Source organism: Euwallacea similis, chromosome 6, assembly GCF_039881205.1.
Source record: "Euwallacea similis isolate ESF13 chromosome 6, ESF131.1, whole genome shotgun sequence".
NCBI classification, from domain to species: domain Eukaryota; kingdom Metazoa; phylum Arthropoda; class Insecta; order Coleoptera; family Curculionidae; genus Euwallacea; species Euwallacea similis.
The window spans coordinates 5,485,769-5,502,952 of NC_089614.1; the positions used below are offsets into that span (position 1 = coordinate 5,485,769).

The window sequence follows — 17,184 nt, forward strand, 5'->3', positions numbered from 1 at the left end:
GTATTTTTTAGGTGTTTCTATAAACTCAGTTCCAAAGTCTCTTTATTGAAGAATAGGTATATAGAGTGTCCGATTTTCGAGGTAGGTCAATTAGAGCAAAATTGTATAATTTGATGCTCGTTTGGAAACTGTTTTAATATTGTAAAAATTCACATTACTTCCAGAGATCCGTGAAAAATCCAATGATTGGATTTTTATTTTAAATGTTTTAACTACTCATTGTAAAAAAATTCAATTAGAATATTTTTAACGCACTTTTTAATGGAGAATCTATATATGTCTGTTGTAAAATTTTAAAAATTTTTCTCCACATATAAGAGACAAATGTTGTAAAGGAATATTTTTTCTTTATGGGCTGCCACAGTATTTTATTAGATTTTTCGGTAGTTTTCGAAAATTACCGCTATAGGTTACATGGTTAAGATGATCATTTCTCATCTACAAAAAAATAATCACTTTCTGAAATATGTTATCAAGATAAATTAGAACAACAAAAGTGATGTATTATTTTTGGAAGTTAATTTGAAGGTTTCGTTATTTGGCAACTCGTTTCAAGTTAAACTAGTACTGCATTAATATTTAAAAACCACTTTTTGAATGATGATTATGCAGAAGAATGCGTTATTTAGCTATTCGATTATGGTGTAGATAATATAATTTCCATATGGCGCCGATCAGGAAAAAATGTGTTCTTCCGTTTTGCATGTTGCGATCCCCATGCTCGTTCCAAAGACGGGCACCCTGTATAGCTTTTATATAGGTAGCATCAAACAAGTTTATTAGAACCTGTTTTTACTTGCGCATAAGTAAACAGTTTCAATATTACGTACATTTTTTACATTAACAAACGCTTCTATTCTAATATATACAATGTGTGAAGAAAAATGGAATATTCAAGAATATCACATAAATGGACAGTCGTAAAATGTGATATAACTATTCTCCAGACAATCATGCGTACATTTAGAATTCTAGTTTCAATCTGAGTGTTAAAATATGGTTTGCACTAATTTACATAGCAGTTTATTATACAGGTGTTATATACATACAATTAAGCGTAACGACCACTTAGGTATGTAAGACTAAAGATAATTAAATCTATTTACACCCAACTAACGTAAATACCTATCGATGTCGATAATAGGTATTGAATGACAAAGTCAAAGCTCTAACGATGCTGGTTTACTACAATCTGAGCACCTATTACAAACGCTAGAGTTTAGGAATTATTCACATTACATTTTCCTGAGTGAATATTTTGGCAAATTTTAATGTCTTAGTTGTATGTTTGAGCATTTGCTTTTTTTCAAGTTTGAGTGGTTTGAGTGGTTTGTGTCGTTGAATTTGAGTCACTGACTGGTGGAGAAGGATCTTCATTAGTCACTATGGTTATCTTTTTCTTGGGTTTATGGCTGGCGCCATTTTCTGCAACAAAAGTGAGCTATTTTATAATTTATACATTAAATTTGTTCCGCATTCCCTTGATTGCTTATTCCTAGCTACGAAACAGCTTCTGCTACTGAATAGATTAGAAAATAGAGTAAGGACGACCTCGGACCTATGTTTTGTTTCCCAGATTATTAATGGTGTTACATACCGTTCCTAGTTACCAGAGTTAATTAAGCTTCATGTTCCTCACAGATCCCGAGATGTCTTGAACTTTGTCATCATTTGATTGAACGTGAAACAATATTCCTACCTGACTGTGAATTTATGCAACTTTAATAAGGGTTCAGTGGCGCTTTAGCAGCAGTGACGAACGAACTCAAAAAGGGCCATTTAAATTGCAAATCGATATGTACATAGAATTGTATTTGTCATGCAATGCTCGTCATGGTAAAAAAGACGTAATATGCTATTGGACGATTATAAATCGTTTTGGAAAACTAGAAATACGGAATAAATGATTCAAAGCTATGGGGATAAAATTATTTGAAAAGAACTTATTAAGCAGAAATTAATGAAAAAAAAAAATTGGAAGATTTTATATCTTTGAATTACATCGAACATAACCCTGAGGGATCCAACGTCTGTCTGCTAAATCCTAAGTTATGTCACTTCCCATTACGTTCCTTAAGCGTGTTTTAACGTAATTGGTCGGAAAATTATTCGAATACGTATACAGTACAGATCGCAAAGGGAGAAATACTAATAAAATCAAAGGGTTATTGCGCGTAGATTTATCCCCTTTCCAATCATTAGTTTTTCTGCAATAAAAATTTACGATTGGAAAGGAAGAAACGACGAGATCAAGGAGAAATTGTTTCCTGTCGGCTCGAGGAGTTTTATTGTTTAACGCTTTTGTAGGAAAAAACTTACTCTGTGATTCTCAGAGAAGCGACATGGCATCTGACGGTTCAGCAGATTCTAGAGGCTCAGTTTGAACCCCTGCACATGAGCTTCGAGAAGGGGTAGCCGCCACCACGCGTTCCATTGGGATTGTCTCGCATGGGGTGCCTGAAGATTTGCAATTTTTTTAAAACTCAAGTGTCTGTCTGGAATCGAGCAAGCCAGTTCAGATCAATTCAAAATTAGGCAAGTCAACTTTGAAACTTGACCCTTTTAAAGCCGTAGAGTGTAGAGGGAAATATTTTTGGGAAGAACATATCCTGGACTATCTTTCGTGTATTTACCTGAATTATGTAGGTAGTAGCATAAAATTATAACCCACTGCTGATCACAGTAAGAAAAGGATTATACAGTGTGTCCAAGATTTGCCTTAATGTACCTATTAATAAAATAATATTCGTATAGTGGTACTTCCTAAGTTACGTAGGTTTTACTTCCTTCATATTCATTGTATTGCTGTGAAAAGCGCCAAAAAGCAAAAAAGTCCAAATTAAAACTATTTCTTGCAATTAATAATCTTCTGTGGAATTTTAAGTTTCTGTTGCAGATAAGATGCATAGAAAAACGCAACTTCTTGGTAAGTTTTAAGTGGCCAATTTGCTATTTTTTCGGATTTTTTTTTCTGGTATCGGTTTTAATCGCTGTATTTTTTCTTCGGTTCTTTTGATATATTAATGTCTCGTATTGGTTCTGTCTTGCTTTCACCAACTATCTTTGAAAATGTTTTGTTTTTTTTTGACCGATTAACCCATCATACGTTCAATCGGTATTGCAAAAAATTATGTTAACATACCAAATTTCATTAATTTATCATGTCGTTTTTCGAAAATACTACGTAAAAATCATTCTCAGGAACTAACTTTCCACGCCCTGTATGTAGAAAACAAAGAATGTATTGTTACATGTTTATATGAAGTTTTCGTCATATGTATGTTGTGGAATAGATTACGTATTTTGGCGATATCATATATCATCGTTCGTAGTAATATTTTTACAAATGTCTTGAGAGTGTACTAGTTTTGACCATTTTAGATGTTTAGGTTTGTTTAAAACTCATTTTATCCTAGATGATTTTAGCCGCGCTAAAACGACTAGTTCCAACCACTGTGTCCCAAAATGCCAACCCTGTTACAACAGCCAATTTTAATTCGCACGCAAATTTTGAAAAATAAAATGAATCTTTAACATTCTGTATCTCGAAAACTAGACATCTGTACACTACGGTTAAAGTTGACTTTTCGCTCTGAAGAGGCCTTTAATGTAAGCTGCTAAAGCTGTCCTTTTTTTAAAGCAAATTGTCGGCGCCCTACTTGAGAATCTTTAGATCTAAGTCTCAAAAGAGGAAAAATTCCAGTAAGGTTGAATTGCTCAAGTGTGGCCCTATTCTTCCCATCTGCTATACGTTTTAGATTGGTATGTAACCAAATTGATAATGTACGAGCTAACCTTTAGGTGCCAAAAATATCCAACACTTGATTGAGAACGGTTGTTTTCCCCTCTTTTCGTCTATAGGCATTTCAATTTTCTCACTATAAGGACAATGATTTCCGTCTTTTATAGACTTTGATCCTGAAGGCTGAGCGTGCGATACCGGAAAATGGGGTAATCAGAGAAATAATTTACTTAATAAAAGCGGGTTAGTAGCGATTTGGATAATGGTTATATATTTGTCTTGACGTTTAGTTAAATTAACCTTTAGATCATAGCGGATTCACCGTGAAACAAATTTAACGTGCCACGGCGCGCCAACGTGAAGAATTTTCATCAATATCTGCAAAGACAGCTAACTAATTCTCTTTTACTTTACCTCGCCATTCTCTTCATTGCAGGATTAAAGCTACAGAACTACTTCCTTAAAGCGCTGAATCTTAATATACTTACCTTTCATCGATGTAGATGATGTTGCATAAGATGTGGAGGGTTGAGCATTGTACTTCTTATACGCGGCACTATTCATAGTTAGTTTCCTTACATTCTTATCTGGGTGGAATACGATTATGTACACTTTTGGAGAGTAGAAACACACTAAAGCCACTGTGGCATTCATGCTTGTTGACACGCATAAAGTCATAATTTGAATCTGGAACTAAAAATACTCAGTAAATCTTCACTTCAACTTTGATATTTCAGACTGGATATTGACTTGTGGTCGGTTCTAAGCTTCTCTTTGCAAGTCTTGAGAACTTGTTATTGAGGATGCACTAATGATGATAATATAGTCTGTTTTATTATACTCTGGCTACTAAAGGACCTTAAAGGAGGCTGTAAAGAGATTTACAGCAAGTCGCAAAACCAATTAAGGAAGTATAGAAATTTAATAATGCTCAAGGAAGCAATGAAACAGCCTTTTAGAGGATAAAACCTTAATTTATAAAATTTAAGGGGTCGCCTATTCGTTTAAGCGTGTTTAAGAGCCGCGGTTTTGCTTTTGAGTTCGACTTTGTTTTAGTCCCTGTTCTCCGGCAAAAGTTTTATTTATTATTTGCATATTTGCGTTAATCTTTTCAGCTTGAAATGCTCCACTTTTAGCGAAAAAAAAAACGATCATTGTTATGAATTTACATTTTGAAAGCAACAATCTAATTCCTGTAAAGATGCTTTCGTTCGGCTCGCTTAACTTTTTAATGAAGAATAAAATTATTGCACTAACTTTTTCCGCAGATAATTGTTTTGAATTTCAGTTCTTAAATTTGCCATTTAACTTTTTAAAAATCGTTATTCAAAGGAAAAAAAGTTGGATGCACAAACTTTTATTAAGCTGCATTAGAGAAAAATATTTTGACAGTACAATTTCCATCACAAAGGGAAGTGCCTCGAAAAACTAGTTTCGAAACAATAGCAGTACTCGTTAAATTTTTTAATTATTCCTGTATAATTAGACAGCGTAATTGATGCAAATGAACACAAACACAGTGGAAATGCTTTTAGGAGTTGACCTGTAAGTTATTCGTTAATTCGTGTTTCAACTGCAGCAGCAATATTTCAGAAGTTTTCAAGCTGAATCAACCAAAACAGTTTTTAATGGGTGCAGGCGGTCAACGATATTATTCCTCACAAACACATCACGGCACTAACTCGCTTAAGTTTTGAACATCTAAACTGGTTATGTATATGTAGCCTTCCAAACTTCTGGAATGAAAGTCCATAGAATTTCGCAAACATTACGTGCAAATTCAAGCACTTACCGAGACTTGCTTAAGGGCCTGAACCAAATTGGGGCTTTAGAAAATATGTGATGTATACTATCATGTCCTGTAGGGGTTACTGCGAATTAAGCACTTACTTCATACGCGTCTCCTGTTCCGAAGTAAATGGGGAGAAAAGCCAGCCATATGATACAGGTTGTGTACATGGTAAATCCGATGAATTTAGATTCGTTAAAATTTTCCGGAATTTTCCTGGTTTTGACTGCATAAACAGTGCAGGACGTAATGAGCAACATATTGTACAGTTGAGAGAAAAGGAACGACTTCGCCTGCATGTTGCATTTGAGGATTACCTAGAATGGAAAAGCCTTGCATATATAATTTAAATTTTCAAAGAACACTTACAGTTTTCCTGGTAGGGAAATGAGACTTGGTCCCAGGCGTGTCCAAAACCATCCAAAAAACCGTGATAACGACTTGAATTGAAATTAGGATGCAGGCAATGCAAAGCTGAGACTTGGGACTGATAAAATTAGGCCTTTTGGCAGATTTGGACGCGGAATCAAAAATCCTCGATATCCTGTTCGTTTTCGTGAGCAAAGCTGCGTAAATGATAGCGAAACCAACTGAAATTCCTATTCTCTGAATTATGCAAACTATATCAGATGGCTTGGCTAGTATGACAAAAGTATTTAGGTAGCAGAGCAAAATTCCAAATAGCAACAAGTAGCTTAGTTCTCTCCCGGAAGCCCGCACTAGCGGGGTATCGTTGTGTTTGATGAATAGACCTGGAAAGCAAAATTTTAATAGCACAAGAATGTATTAACGTAAAGGTGAGGCATTGTCTTCCTGACGTTTAGCATGCAATATGTAACCCGAATAGGTCGTTTCTATTTAGGACATTTCGAGGTATTATACGTCGTCCTTTATTGGATTCCAAACAGGAAGGCTTTCAGTCGATAATGGAGTGGCAATTATGACGTGATTATGTAGCGGACGAATTCATTGTTCCATTGTTTAGTTAATTCAACATTCTTTAAATGTCAGGCCTTTTGAGTAATGTAAATTTGATGGTTTTTAATTTCCTACGCCCCGTGGATAGCAAATAAAAAAAGTTATTTAAAGAGAAACTTTTAGGAACATTTCTAGTAAATCTGACATTTTATTTAAGAAATGCTATATAAATTGAGATCAAGGAGATTCCTCAACAACTCGTAAACATTCGGCCCTTTGTTTAAATTGAGACTTGCTTTGTACTTCTTGAAAACTTCGCAAGAAAATCGGAAAAGTACCGAAGTATTTCCCTCAAATGAAAGCCGACCAGAACAACAAGGGTTTGGTCGAATGTTATCTTGTCAGATTGCAATTTCAGATGTTAATTATCTAGAGAATGTTTCTCAAGTGCTCGGTATAAATTAAGGCTCAATTAAGACCCCTCGGCAAAAAATGCAAGCAGCGGATAAATTATGCTAATTAAGTTGGGGGAAGCTTATTAATGTTCCTTTAAGAATCAGCAACCGTAAACTTACCGATAACAATTAGGGTGCAAAGAATTCCTAAACAAGAGAAAGTTGCCGGAACGATGGCGTAAACAGTATTCCACCTCATATGCTTGATTTCTAGCTGATAACACGCAGTCTTATCTGGATAGGGCCAATATCCGTGTCCGCAGTCTTTGCAAGTAAATTCATCGTAAACATATTCGTATTCCTCACATTTGTCGCAAATCCAACAACACGTATCACCCTGCAAATACAAGAAAAAAGAAACTGGAATTTGAAAAAACTGTTGCAATATGGATGTAATAATGATGGATAATTTCATTCAGATCCAAAAAATGTTGTTTTTTGGTTTAGTCGACTAATAACATATGTAGCAAAAATTTTGAGAGCTCTAACTGATTATATACAAATATTTTGGAAAATTTTAAAACCGATTAGACCACTCTTAATCCTACATTAAGACAAATCCATAAGCCTAAGATAAATTATTGCCAAAGGTCCGTCATCTTCGATGGCCTGCAATTTCATTCTAACTTGTCTTATGTCATGCGGCTCTAAATTGTAGCCCCCCCTTCTGTTAATTTTTTAACAAATTTTTATTTCTTTGAAATTAAAAAGCAGCATTGAATAGGACAAAAAATACTGTCTTTTAACGTTTGTTTATTTTTCTAAATGTTGCTTATGTCACCGGAAAAGCAAAATAGCCGATTTTTTAAAATTGTAACATGGGTTAAGTGTCATTTCAAACTAAAGGTCTTTTAAAACTACGTTCAATGGTGTAACGCGATCCAAAATGTATCGATTAGTTTTTGAGAAAAACAGCTATAAATTTCATAAAATATGCAATATAAACTTAATTAAATAGTATGGAAAGAATTAAAAAAAACTTGTTTAATAATAGGAAATTAATTTGTTTTTGATTTTATGCTCACAAACAGTCTAGTTAAAAAGAAAAACGAAAAACAAATAAATAAATAAAAATAACCACACCTTTAGATAGTATTTTTAGATTGTATTTTTTGTCCAATTTAATGCTGTTTTTGAATTGTTTAAAAATAATTGTATGTTAAAAAGTGAAGCGGGGGAAAGGGGGTATAGTTTAGAGCCGCGCGGTATATAAGCCTTTGAGTTGAGGTAACTTCAATTTCTTAAATCTTTAGGTAGTTCCTACGGTACAGCTGTTTTTCCTGCGTCTCAGTAAAGTTCAAAAATGCTCGATGGGTCTTTCCTCAGGCATTTTTCGGGAGTTAAAGTTTTTGGGCACCTACCTGGGACGCTGTACTGTTCTAACCATTGTCTTGTAATTTTGACATAATGGCATAGTTTAATTACCAAAATTAGGCAAGACCCGTTGAGAGTTTCTCGGTCTTACTGAGTCTTAAAGAATGTGGGGTGATTCATGGTCCATTACGGAAAATCGAATTCATATTCTTGTTCGATCAATTTAAAAGATTTTGAGCAATGCAACTTTGCTGGTTATATAAAAAAGTCGAAGTAACTCCAATATATTGAATGGGACGCTGTAGGTTATATATATTATTTCACTTTTAGGTTCTTTTTATTTTTATGCATTTCTGCTTACCCGTTAAACTCACCTGGTAGTAATCGATTTTTTAGAAAATCTAACTCTAGAAGAATATCACACTTGTTGGTTCCATCTGGACTGCGCACCGTCTTATTGCAGCTAAAAGGTATCGAGGGACCTCTTTCAAATGTTCAACAGCATTTGGTTTAGGCGTTTGAGCCCGTAAGATTGAACTGCCAGATTTCCTGATTTTACTGCACTAGATTTTTATTCGCCGGGTAAGATAAAAGAACAAGTTTATATCACACCAATAAACCTTCAAAAGGAATTGCGCCATTGTGTAACCAACTGCATTCGTAAGCTTGATGCAAATAAAATCGAAAGAGCCACAAATCAGTCTGTAAATGTGCGCTTTTTGAAGTGTGTGGAATTCAATAGCGTTCATTTCGAGCATCTAATGTAAAGGTTAAACAATCGTGTTATTTCATCCTCTGTGTGAGTTTTAGTTGAAATTCGATATTTAGGGCCTTGTGAACTTGTTCCATAATTAATAGCATTATTTTGTGTCCGTATAAATGCGCAAACAGATATTCACGACCCCTCTACCTGTCAAAATGTTTGAGTAATTTCTTAGTTTTCAACCATCGTAGCATTCCAGAGCCACATCGGCCAGAGTCACAATAATAATCCAATGTTCAGAGACAATACACAAAACATCATTTACTTGTGAAATGTGACTCTTTAGATATAGGAACATGATACGCCATTTTAAAGAAAAATCTATAGCCTTTCAGTGAACTTCCTAATGTACAGGGTGTTTTATTAAAAACGCACTTTAGTTAAGTTTAGCGTCTAACCGTAATAGTGTTATTAATTGTGAGCCACTCTGTACAAGGCAGATGTTTCCGAAACGACCTCCAAAATTTCTATTTTTTGCGAATTAAAATCGCGTTGTAACAGATATTTTATTACAGACCCATTTAGAAGAAAAAACATTAATTAATATTTCGAAAAGCTGCTAGAGATGTGTATAGAAATAATTAATTAAGAATGATCAAATAAGAGGAAATGGTCAACCTAAAAATGAAGCGGGGTATCCCATTTAAAATTTCGGAGTTGTTACTATTTTTTTTATATAACCGTCAACGTCCCATTGAGGAATTTTTTTCGAGCCTTTCCTATATGTATGTTCTTTCCAAAACCTTCTAGGAACTTTTTTCAGGTCTAAATATTAACTTCCTTTGAGGGTTACATCGTCTTTGAGGTGAAACAGCCTCAATGTGATCGATCGAATCACTAACATTCCACGTACCAATATTAAAACTTCATTTTTGCATCAATGATTCATATTCTCCGCGCAATGCTGCAACCAGAGCACATAAACTATAAAATTCAAATGGAGTAGAAAATTCTCAGATATATCGCGCGAATATTCCTTCAGCAACTTCTAAAGGTGAGTACGGATGACCGCAAGAATATAAATCACCTTGACCTTTTATTTGGAGAAAGAGGTTCTATTTAGTAAAAAATATCTCGGAATTAGGGGCCGATACTGAATTTGCTTTAAATGTCTGTTAAATGAGACATGAGCTTCTATATGCACTCAAATTAATATCATTTTCTTTTATTTGACTTTAGCTCTCGATTTTAATAATAGATAAGATATCAATCATTTAAAAGTTGACAGATATGTACTATGAAGGGTGTAAAGCAAATTACTAAACGCGTTTTTTGACCTGCAGAAAAGGGAAAAAATGTTGCCTGGGATATAATCTAACAGTCCCTTGTCGTTGCAGATCTAATTTATAAAATCCCTTAGCATATCGTTCTAAAGGTAGAACAACCTCGCTGTTTAACCTTAAGCAATGCAATATAAACTTTGAAAAGACTTAACAAAGCGCCTCAGAAGTTCCGCTAAGTGAGAGTCATAAACCCTTGAGTTATGGCAGTTAAGAGAAGAAATTAATGTAAGGATTTTTTTCTTGCGACTTCATGCAAGCTTAAAGGGAGCCTTTTCCTAAAGCCTCAATAATTCTAATAAAACCTTAAACGTGATTGGCTGCGTTCAAAGCTTAAACTAATCTTAAACGAGGTATCGCATAAATATGCGAATAGCAAGTAGCCTATCTGAATTTCTAAACACGGACAAACTAAACTCGGGATTTTCTTATATAAACCAAATTTTAAGTTCGCCTTTATTAAATGAGTATATAATGATAAGCAAAAAATTTAGCTCTGCCTTTTTTATACAGGGTGTTTATTTCGGATTTTTTTACAATGAATTTCGAAATACGTCAATTTGTTAAGAGATTGCTGAAATATCTCAAGAATATAACTCAGAGGGAAAGCTCTTTATGTCACAATTATGTTGCCCCTTACGAGCTGTCCCTGGTAAAATCTAAAACTACCAAGATGGTTGAGGGATATTTTATTTCGATAGTCATTTGACGATCAAGTCTATTAATAACGACGATTAATAATTGGGACTTTTATTAATCGCTTATTAATACACGTGGTAGTTATATTTTTCTGTCGACTGCATCGCATGAGTACCCATTTTTTCCTTACATTCGAGCTTTTCTCTGAGTGCTACTTACTCTGAGTGGATTTGTACTTCAGTCCGAGATTAAAAATCCTAGGCCAAAAATTGAACCCATCGTAAGTGACAGATATCTATCACGTGTCAAGCATAGCTATTGTAATTGGTCAGGTACAAGCAGTTATACTTGCGTGAAACCAATCGCAACACGCCTAAAATCATGCACCAATGATATAACGCCATAAATTAATGAGGATCATTAACGAACAGTTTTGTTTAGATTCGAAGAATTTCATGGTACTCAATCGACGGAAAATGTGTTTTAAATCCCCATATTTCGATTTGACAATATCTGCCAATTAACGTTTTGCAACATTTGTAATTTTTTTCCAATTCAAGGAATTGGAAAATTACAGAATGCAGTGAATGTTGCAGAACACAGTGATGAAACTTATTTTTTGGTGATTCCATAATTTTAGAAAAGAACGATTTTGATTTTAATCCGTATATTTCGAACACTTAAAGAGCAAACTCCTGAAATCCCCATTCGTTAATTAGAGGCTTACCTGTTGTTTCTTGATCATTCCAACATCGCACGGTAGAGAGCAAACTGACATTGGAGTACCGGGAACGTTGTGATCAAATATGAGTGATTCGTGCTGTAATTGTAGTGAACTGAACCACTTCCCTACAACCTGAAAGAGACGGAAAATAAAGAATAAATAATTGATCCTCAATTAAAGTAGAAAATCATGCATAAAACTATTCATGTGGATTTCCAATATGATCGGTTCGTTAGGCGCAATGTGGCTGATAGGTCGAAGGCCCCAAGACGACGAGAGATGGGAGGCGAAATTCAATTCCACCTTCAAATTGACTTTTGACTCTTCCGGTAAAGTCATCGAATATGATGAGAAGAGCAAATAGAAAGTGCGTTTATCAGATGGTGTTTTAGGATATTAAATCTCCGATCTTTTTGAAGAGGAATCCCAGGGGTGTGGAAACAATCTTATTGATCATTAAGGTTGTTTGTCTATAAATTTTTAAGACGTTGAGCCAATAAACTGTTTCAAACTCTCTGCCGGAACTTTGCTTGTCACAATGAACCGCACGTATTGACTTAGGACTAAAGCTCTTGATCTACAAATTTACTCCAAACACTAATAGTTATAATTTTGGGGCAGAAAGGGTTTAAAGCAGAAGCTAAGGGATAACTTTTTCCGGGTTGGGAGGCACATTTTTGCGTCAATTTACAGAATACGAAATTATCACTGAAATGGATGGGATGCATTAAAGAAGGGGGAATATAATTCAATTCTGAATATATGTATGTCAGCCCCAATTAGCACAAACAGATACCGTCTTAGGTAATCAAACATGCCCAAAATTGAGGCATGCTTTGGGGAAATTCAATTTAATTACGGTGTACCAATGATATGATTTAATCTGGAAAAGCAACGTTCTCAAAATTGGAAATATTTTCGCCTTCACCTACTAATTCGAATCGCACGTGAATTACATATTCTTGAAAACCGATAAGTCAAATTAAAATTCAGCTTACAACAAAAGAAAAACTCATTCCTTTAATATTATGTCAGAAATTATCATCCGCACGTATCCTTCTGTACGTGATATTCATTGGAGATTAGTTAATTCCAGCACTAGTTAGGATATGGGCCATACAGCGATACTGCAAACATCAATGATGGTTGTGCTGTTGTGTTCTGAATTATATCAGTTCATAATTAAACTAACTTCAATTCATAATGCAAGTATTAAAATAGACTGCGTTAAAGAAAATAAAGTTTAAAACTCGTTAAGGAATAGTAATTAATTTCTTGCAGTCTCGCGAACGCGTAGACCTCGCCCTCGACTCGGCTTACAAACTTTTTGCTCGTGTGCGATATTACCACTTTCACACTAAATGCTTCATTTAATTTTTGTAACTTTCACAACCTTCAACAATGTTGCATTTTCAGTTCAGAAATTAAGACAATTACTACAACTCGATTTGTGCAGGCTCATTGAGGTAACGAAGCGATTAATTTATTATTAAACATGACAAAACTTATTAAAAAAACTTTATTGAAAAATATTGGAGCTCAAAGCTCGAAGTTTTTCAAGGAAATTACTAAGTTACTGAGATGTTGTTTTTTAATATCATATGTTCGACCTGGATGCCATAATGAGCTCAGATATCTCATTTGAGGTCCTGGAGCTTTTAAAATGTAGTTTATCGAAACTAAAAGGGATCTAAAATCGGCGATATTATTCGTATTTTCCGGGGTAATTTACAAATTTAATTATTATAAATTGTCAGCATTTTGCCATTTTATAAATTACCACCTGTTAAAAAAAATTATATATTATACCTATTTTGCGCTGCAAATAATTTTTATATTCTGACTTAGTTGTGAAGCTCATAGTTTATGTTAAATTTTAGTATTTACTTAAAACTACGTTCAATCTATATGCTAAAACAAGTATTCTGAGAAATGAATATAAGCAGACAGGAATACCTCAGAATGTTCTCATTTAGAAAACTTTCAATTATGTTTACTCGATTTTTAAGCTAAAAACAAAGAGCCTGATCCCTACACAAGCGGTGAAAACCCAATTTAATTAACTGAATTGCTATTGAAAGTTAACTGCTTCAGCCTCGTTAAATTCTCTAGATAATTTAACGGCTGAGAATTTAAGGCTCAGAATAAAGTACTTTCGATTTCTGAGCTACGTACAAGTACTCTGAATTGTATGAATCCGTTAATTGTATCTCAGAATATTCTCAACTTTAGTGGTTAATACTCGGTTTAATTACCTGGATTGTTTTCGAGTTTATACCGGGTTTCAGCATGGTTATACCATTTTTAGTTCAAAAGATTTTTTAATTTTTGTAAATGTGAATGAATGAATTATACCTCAGAATATTCTTAGCTCCAACGGTGAAACTCCGGAAAAAATTCGAAAAATTTTTCATATTGGTACCTCGTTAAAAGACCAAAAGCTTTAGAATTGTAATTTACATACGTACCTTGTAATGATATCCAGATGAATTGGGAAACCTCTGATAGTTCAAGATATCATACCGAGCTAAGCCGTCCCCGCTCTTGTCGAATTTAACCGGACTTCCCACCAAATCTGAAAGATCCAGGGCAAATTACCGATAGTCAAACCTGTGCTAACTGTCTAAAAAGAAAATTAAGACTTTTGGCAAAAATCTGAAAAGCGATAAACAGGGTTAATGGTTCATAAGGCTTAAGAGGCTGAGTTACTATAAATCAGGAATAAAAATTTAATGCTTTCCACTTTTATGGGTTACGTTGCGGCATAAGCTAAATTTACGATGATGTTAAGGTGATGTAAGACATTGTTGCAAAAATGTTAATTGAGGTTTGTTTAACGGCAACTTCTAGCATCATTTGGGAAAGTAAACATTAATCTATATTTTGCCACGAGTGTTTACACAAAGTTAACCAGGAAGTGGGAGATAAGAAAGTTTAGTTCTATGTGTATACATTATACAGTGTGGAAGTTTTGGATGGAACAGTCCATATAGCTAAGATGCCAAACATATGTATATAGTTAAAATTCTTAGACACGTTGATTTTTATTTTTTCTTGCGGTTTTTTTGATGGTAAATTCATGTATACAAGGTAGTCCAAAAATCAGGTACCACCACCAACTTTGTTTTTTTAAATAGAAATGCCTATTTTTTATTTCATTTTTGGATTCTACACAAAATTCTAAGTGTGTTTTATGTACCATATCCTATACTTAAACGCAGCAGGTCTCGATACATTTAGGATTGAACATATCAAAAACTAAAACTTTTGATTTCTTCGATCCTGAAAAGGACCAATTTAATACAAAATAAAAAAACAATCAACAATTAAATTAAATGTTCAAATTGGATCCCACCTACTTCCTGACAGTAAGCAAGACGATGAATGAACTCCTGTTTGACATTTTAAAGCATTGCTGGGGTAATTGTCCTTATTTCATCACGGATTCTTTCTTTTAAGGCTTCGATAGTTGCTGGTTGGTTAAAGTGTACCTTACTCTTAAGATAACCCCATAGAAAGTAATCTAAAGGCGTGAGGTCAAGTGATCGTGCTGGCCATTCAATTACCCCTCGTTTCGCAATCCAGCGTTCAGGAAAAAACGTCATTTAAATAAGCCCTAACATCAACGTGGTAACGAGGGGGTGCTATTTAGTATTAAATCTGTCCTTTTCAGGACTAAAGAAATTTTAAAAGAAATCAAAAGTTTTAGTTTTTAATATGTTTAATTTTAAATTTCTCGAGACCTGTTGTGTTTAGGTATAGGAGATGGCATATGAAACACACTTAGAATTTTGCGTAGAATCTAAAAATGAAATAAAAAATAGGTTTGAAAAACAAAGTTGGTGGTCGTACCTGATTTTTGGATTACCCCGTATACATGATTTACAACAAAAAAAAACCGTAAAAAAAAATAAAAATCGACGTGTCCGAGGATTTTGACGACATTTGTTCGTCATCTTAGTTATATGGACTGTTCCATCCAAAATTTCTACACTGTATATACATATATTATATTATAATATATTCAAGAAATTCCTTATTTGTTTACTTTATATAATACTTAATTGGGTCTATTTTGAAAATTATTGATCCAAGAAAGTCTTCGTTAATAGATAAATAGGTGTAGTCCTAGAAATCGAAAGAGATTTCATAAAAATTTATTAAAGTTGCATTTGCTGGTGCTCTTTCAGCCGCTTCCTTGGAAATTAAATTTCAAAAGTAGCATCAAAATTTAATCTAGAGTTATTTGAATTTCACTCCAATAAATTCTTTTGGGAAATTAATCAAACAACTTCTCTTTGCTCAAATGCTGGTATACGAGCCTCCATTGGAGATAAATTATTATCTCTAGGGAGAATTTTACTTGAAATGTACTTTAGGACAATGCAATTAACTTTTTAATTCTATGCCTCAGTTTACATAAGAGCGTTCCTAGTTTAGTTACGGGATAATCGTTAATCTTCCTCGGAGTTACGTTCCTTCCTGTTACTCTTACAGGGTGTCTCAAAGGTTTATTTCGAGTACGAGAAAATATGGTGTAACTGCAAAAATAGAAATATTTTACGAGCATTTTTCCACTTAAAAAACTTTGCTGATTGCTCTTTTCGAGCACAACAATCACGTTCATTAGTGAGTCTCGAAAAAATAATGTCCTTTTTCCTTTAAATGCATTAAGCCTTGCTTTCGCGATCGATTTCTTCAAGCTGCTGAATTTCCATTGATATCAAACATCTGGGTGAAATAATTTTTAAACTTCTTTCATTTGCCTAAAATGATTTAGGCAACTTCCGGAGAAAATGAAGCTAAACTTTTTCCAATAGACATTAAATCTTTCAAACAAGTTTATATTGGACCATATTTTATCGTTCAAAAATTCATCGATGTTTGTCTGGTAAATGGTTGATATATTCCAAAGTGCTTGAGGGTGTGTGGGGATATACGATTTTGCGGATTTAGACATTCTTTACACGTGCTATCTGTTACGGTGCGTGTTATAGATAAAATTGCCATATTTGTACAACCGCTGTTTTGTGCGTGCCTTTTTGTGGAATACATGTTCGTGCCTTAAAATAGTCAGGCTGTGTTAGCCAGATGTTACAATAAAATATTGAGAAGAAGGATGTAAGATTTAATTATGCTTATCTACGACTTTACAGGAGGTATAAGAATTTTACATCTTCATCATTACATCATGTTTGTAAGCGCATGATAAGGCTTAGAAATGTTTACAGTGCAACAAATGTTACTGACCGTGAATGATGAGTTCATCATTCACCCTTAATAACATTTGTTTCTTGGAAGACATTCGATTATTAATAAACATGAAATATCCCAAGTCGCCACAAATACTTCTTCCTCTGGATTAGACCTTAAAAAAATTCTCATATGTATAACCCCTCAGTTACCCACTACTGCTACAGTTTTTAGTAGGCATTAAATTGGTCGTGGACAAAGTATAATATTGTACTCGCATATGGTACCCTGTCTGAGCGTTATTACCTCCGACAGGGTCTGCTCAAATGTAAACTTCTCCATTGGGAATAATCACGTTAATTATACG

At 34.1% G+C, this 17,184-nt stretch overlaps 1 protein-coding gene across 3 annotated transcripts in view; it reads right to left on the reverse strand.

Annotated features, from left to right (window-relative positions):
* Positions 1-1,295: 1,295 nt before the first annotated feature.
* Positions 1,296-17,184, reverse strand: part of mGluR (metabotropic Glutamate Receptor) — a 78,651-nt gene continuing 62,762 nt past the window's right edge. For 2 of the 3 annotated variants that reach the window (XM_066391185.1, XM_066391184.1), the window contains 8 exons: positions 14,093-14,199; positions 11,628-11,756; positions 7,025-7,241; positions 5,901-6,283; positions 5,633-5,848; positions 4,231-4,435; positions 2,320-2,457; positions 1,296-1,425 (listed from right to left, as the gene is read on the reverse strand). In XM_066391185.1, coding sequence (XP_066247282.1) covers positions 2,330-2,457; positions 4,231-4,435; positions 5,633-5,848; positions 5,901-6,283; positions 7,025-7,241; positions 11,628-11,756; positions 14,093-14,199 — 1,385 coding nt within the window. In that variant the 3' untranslated portion in view covers positions 1,296-1,425; positions 2,320-2,329. The remainder of the gene's footprint in view (positions 1,426-2,319; positions 2,458-4,230; positions 4,436-5,632; positions 5,849-5,900; positions 6,284-7,024; positions 7,242-11,627; positions 11,757-14,092; positions 14,200-17,184) is intronic. The other variant, XM_066391187.1, reaches the window with a different exon arrangement.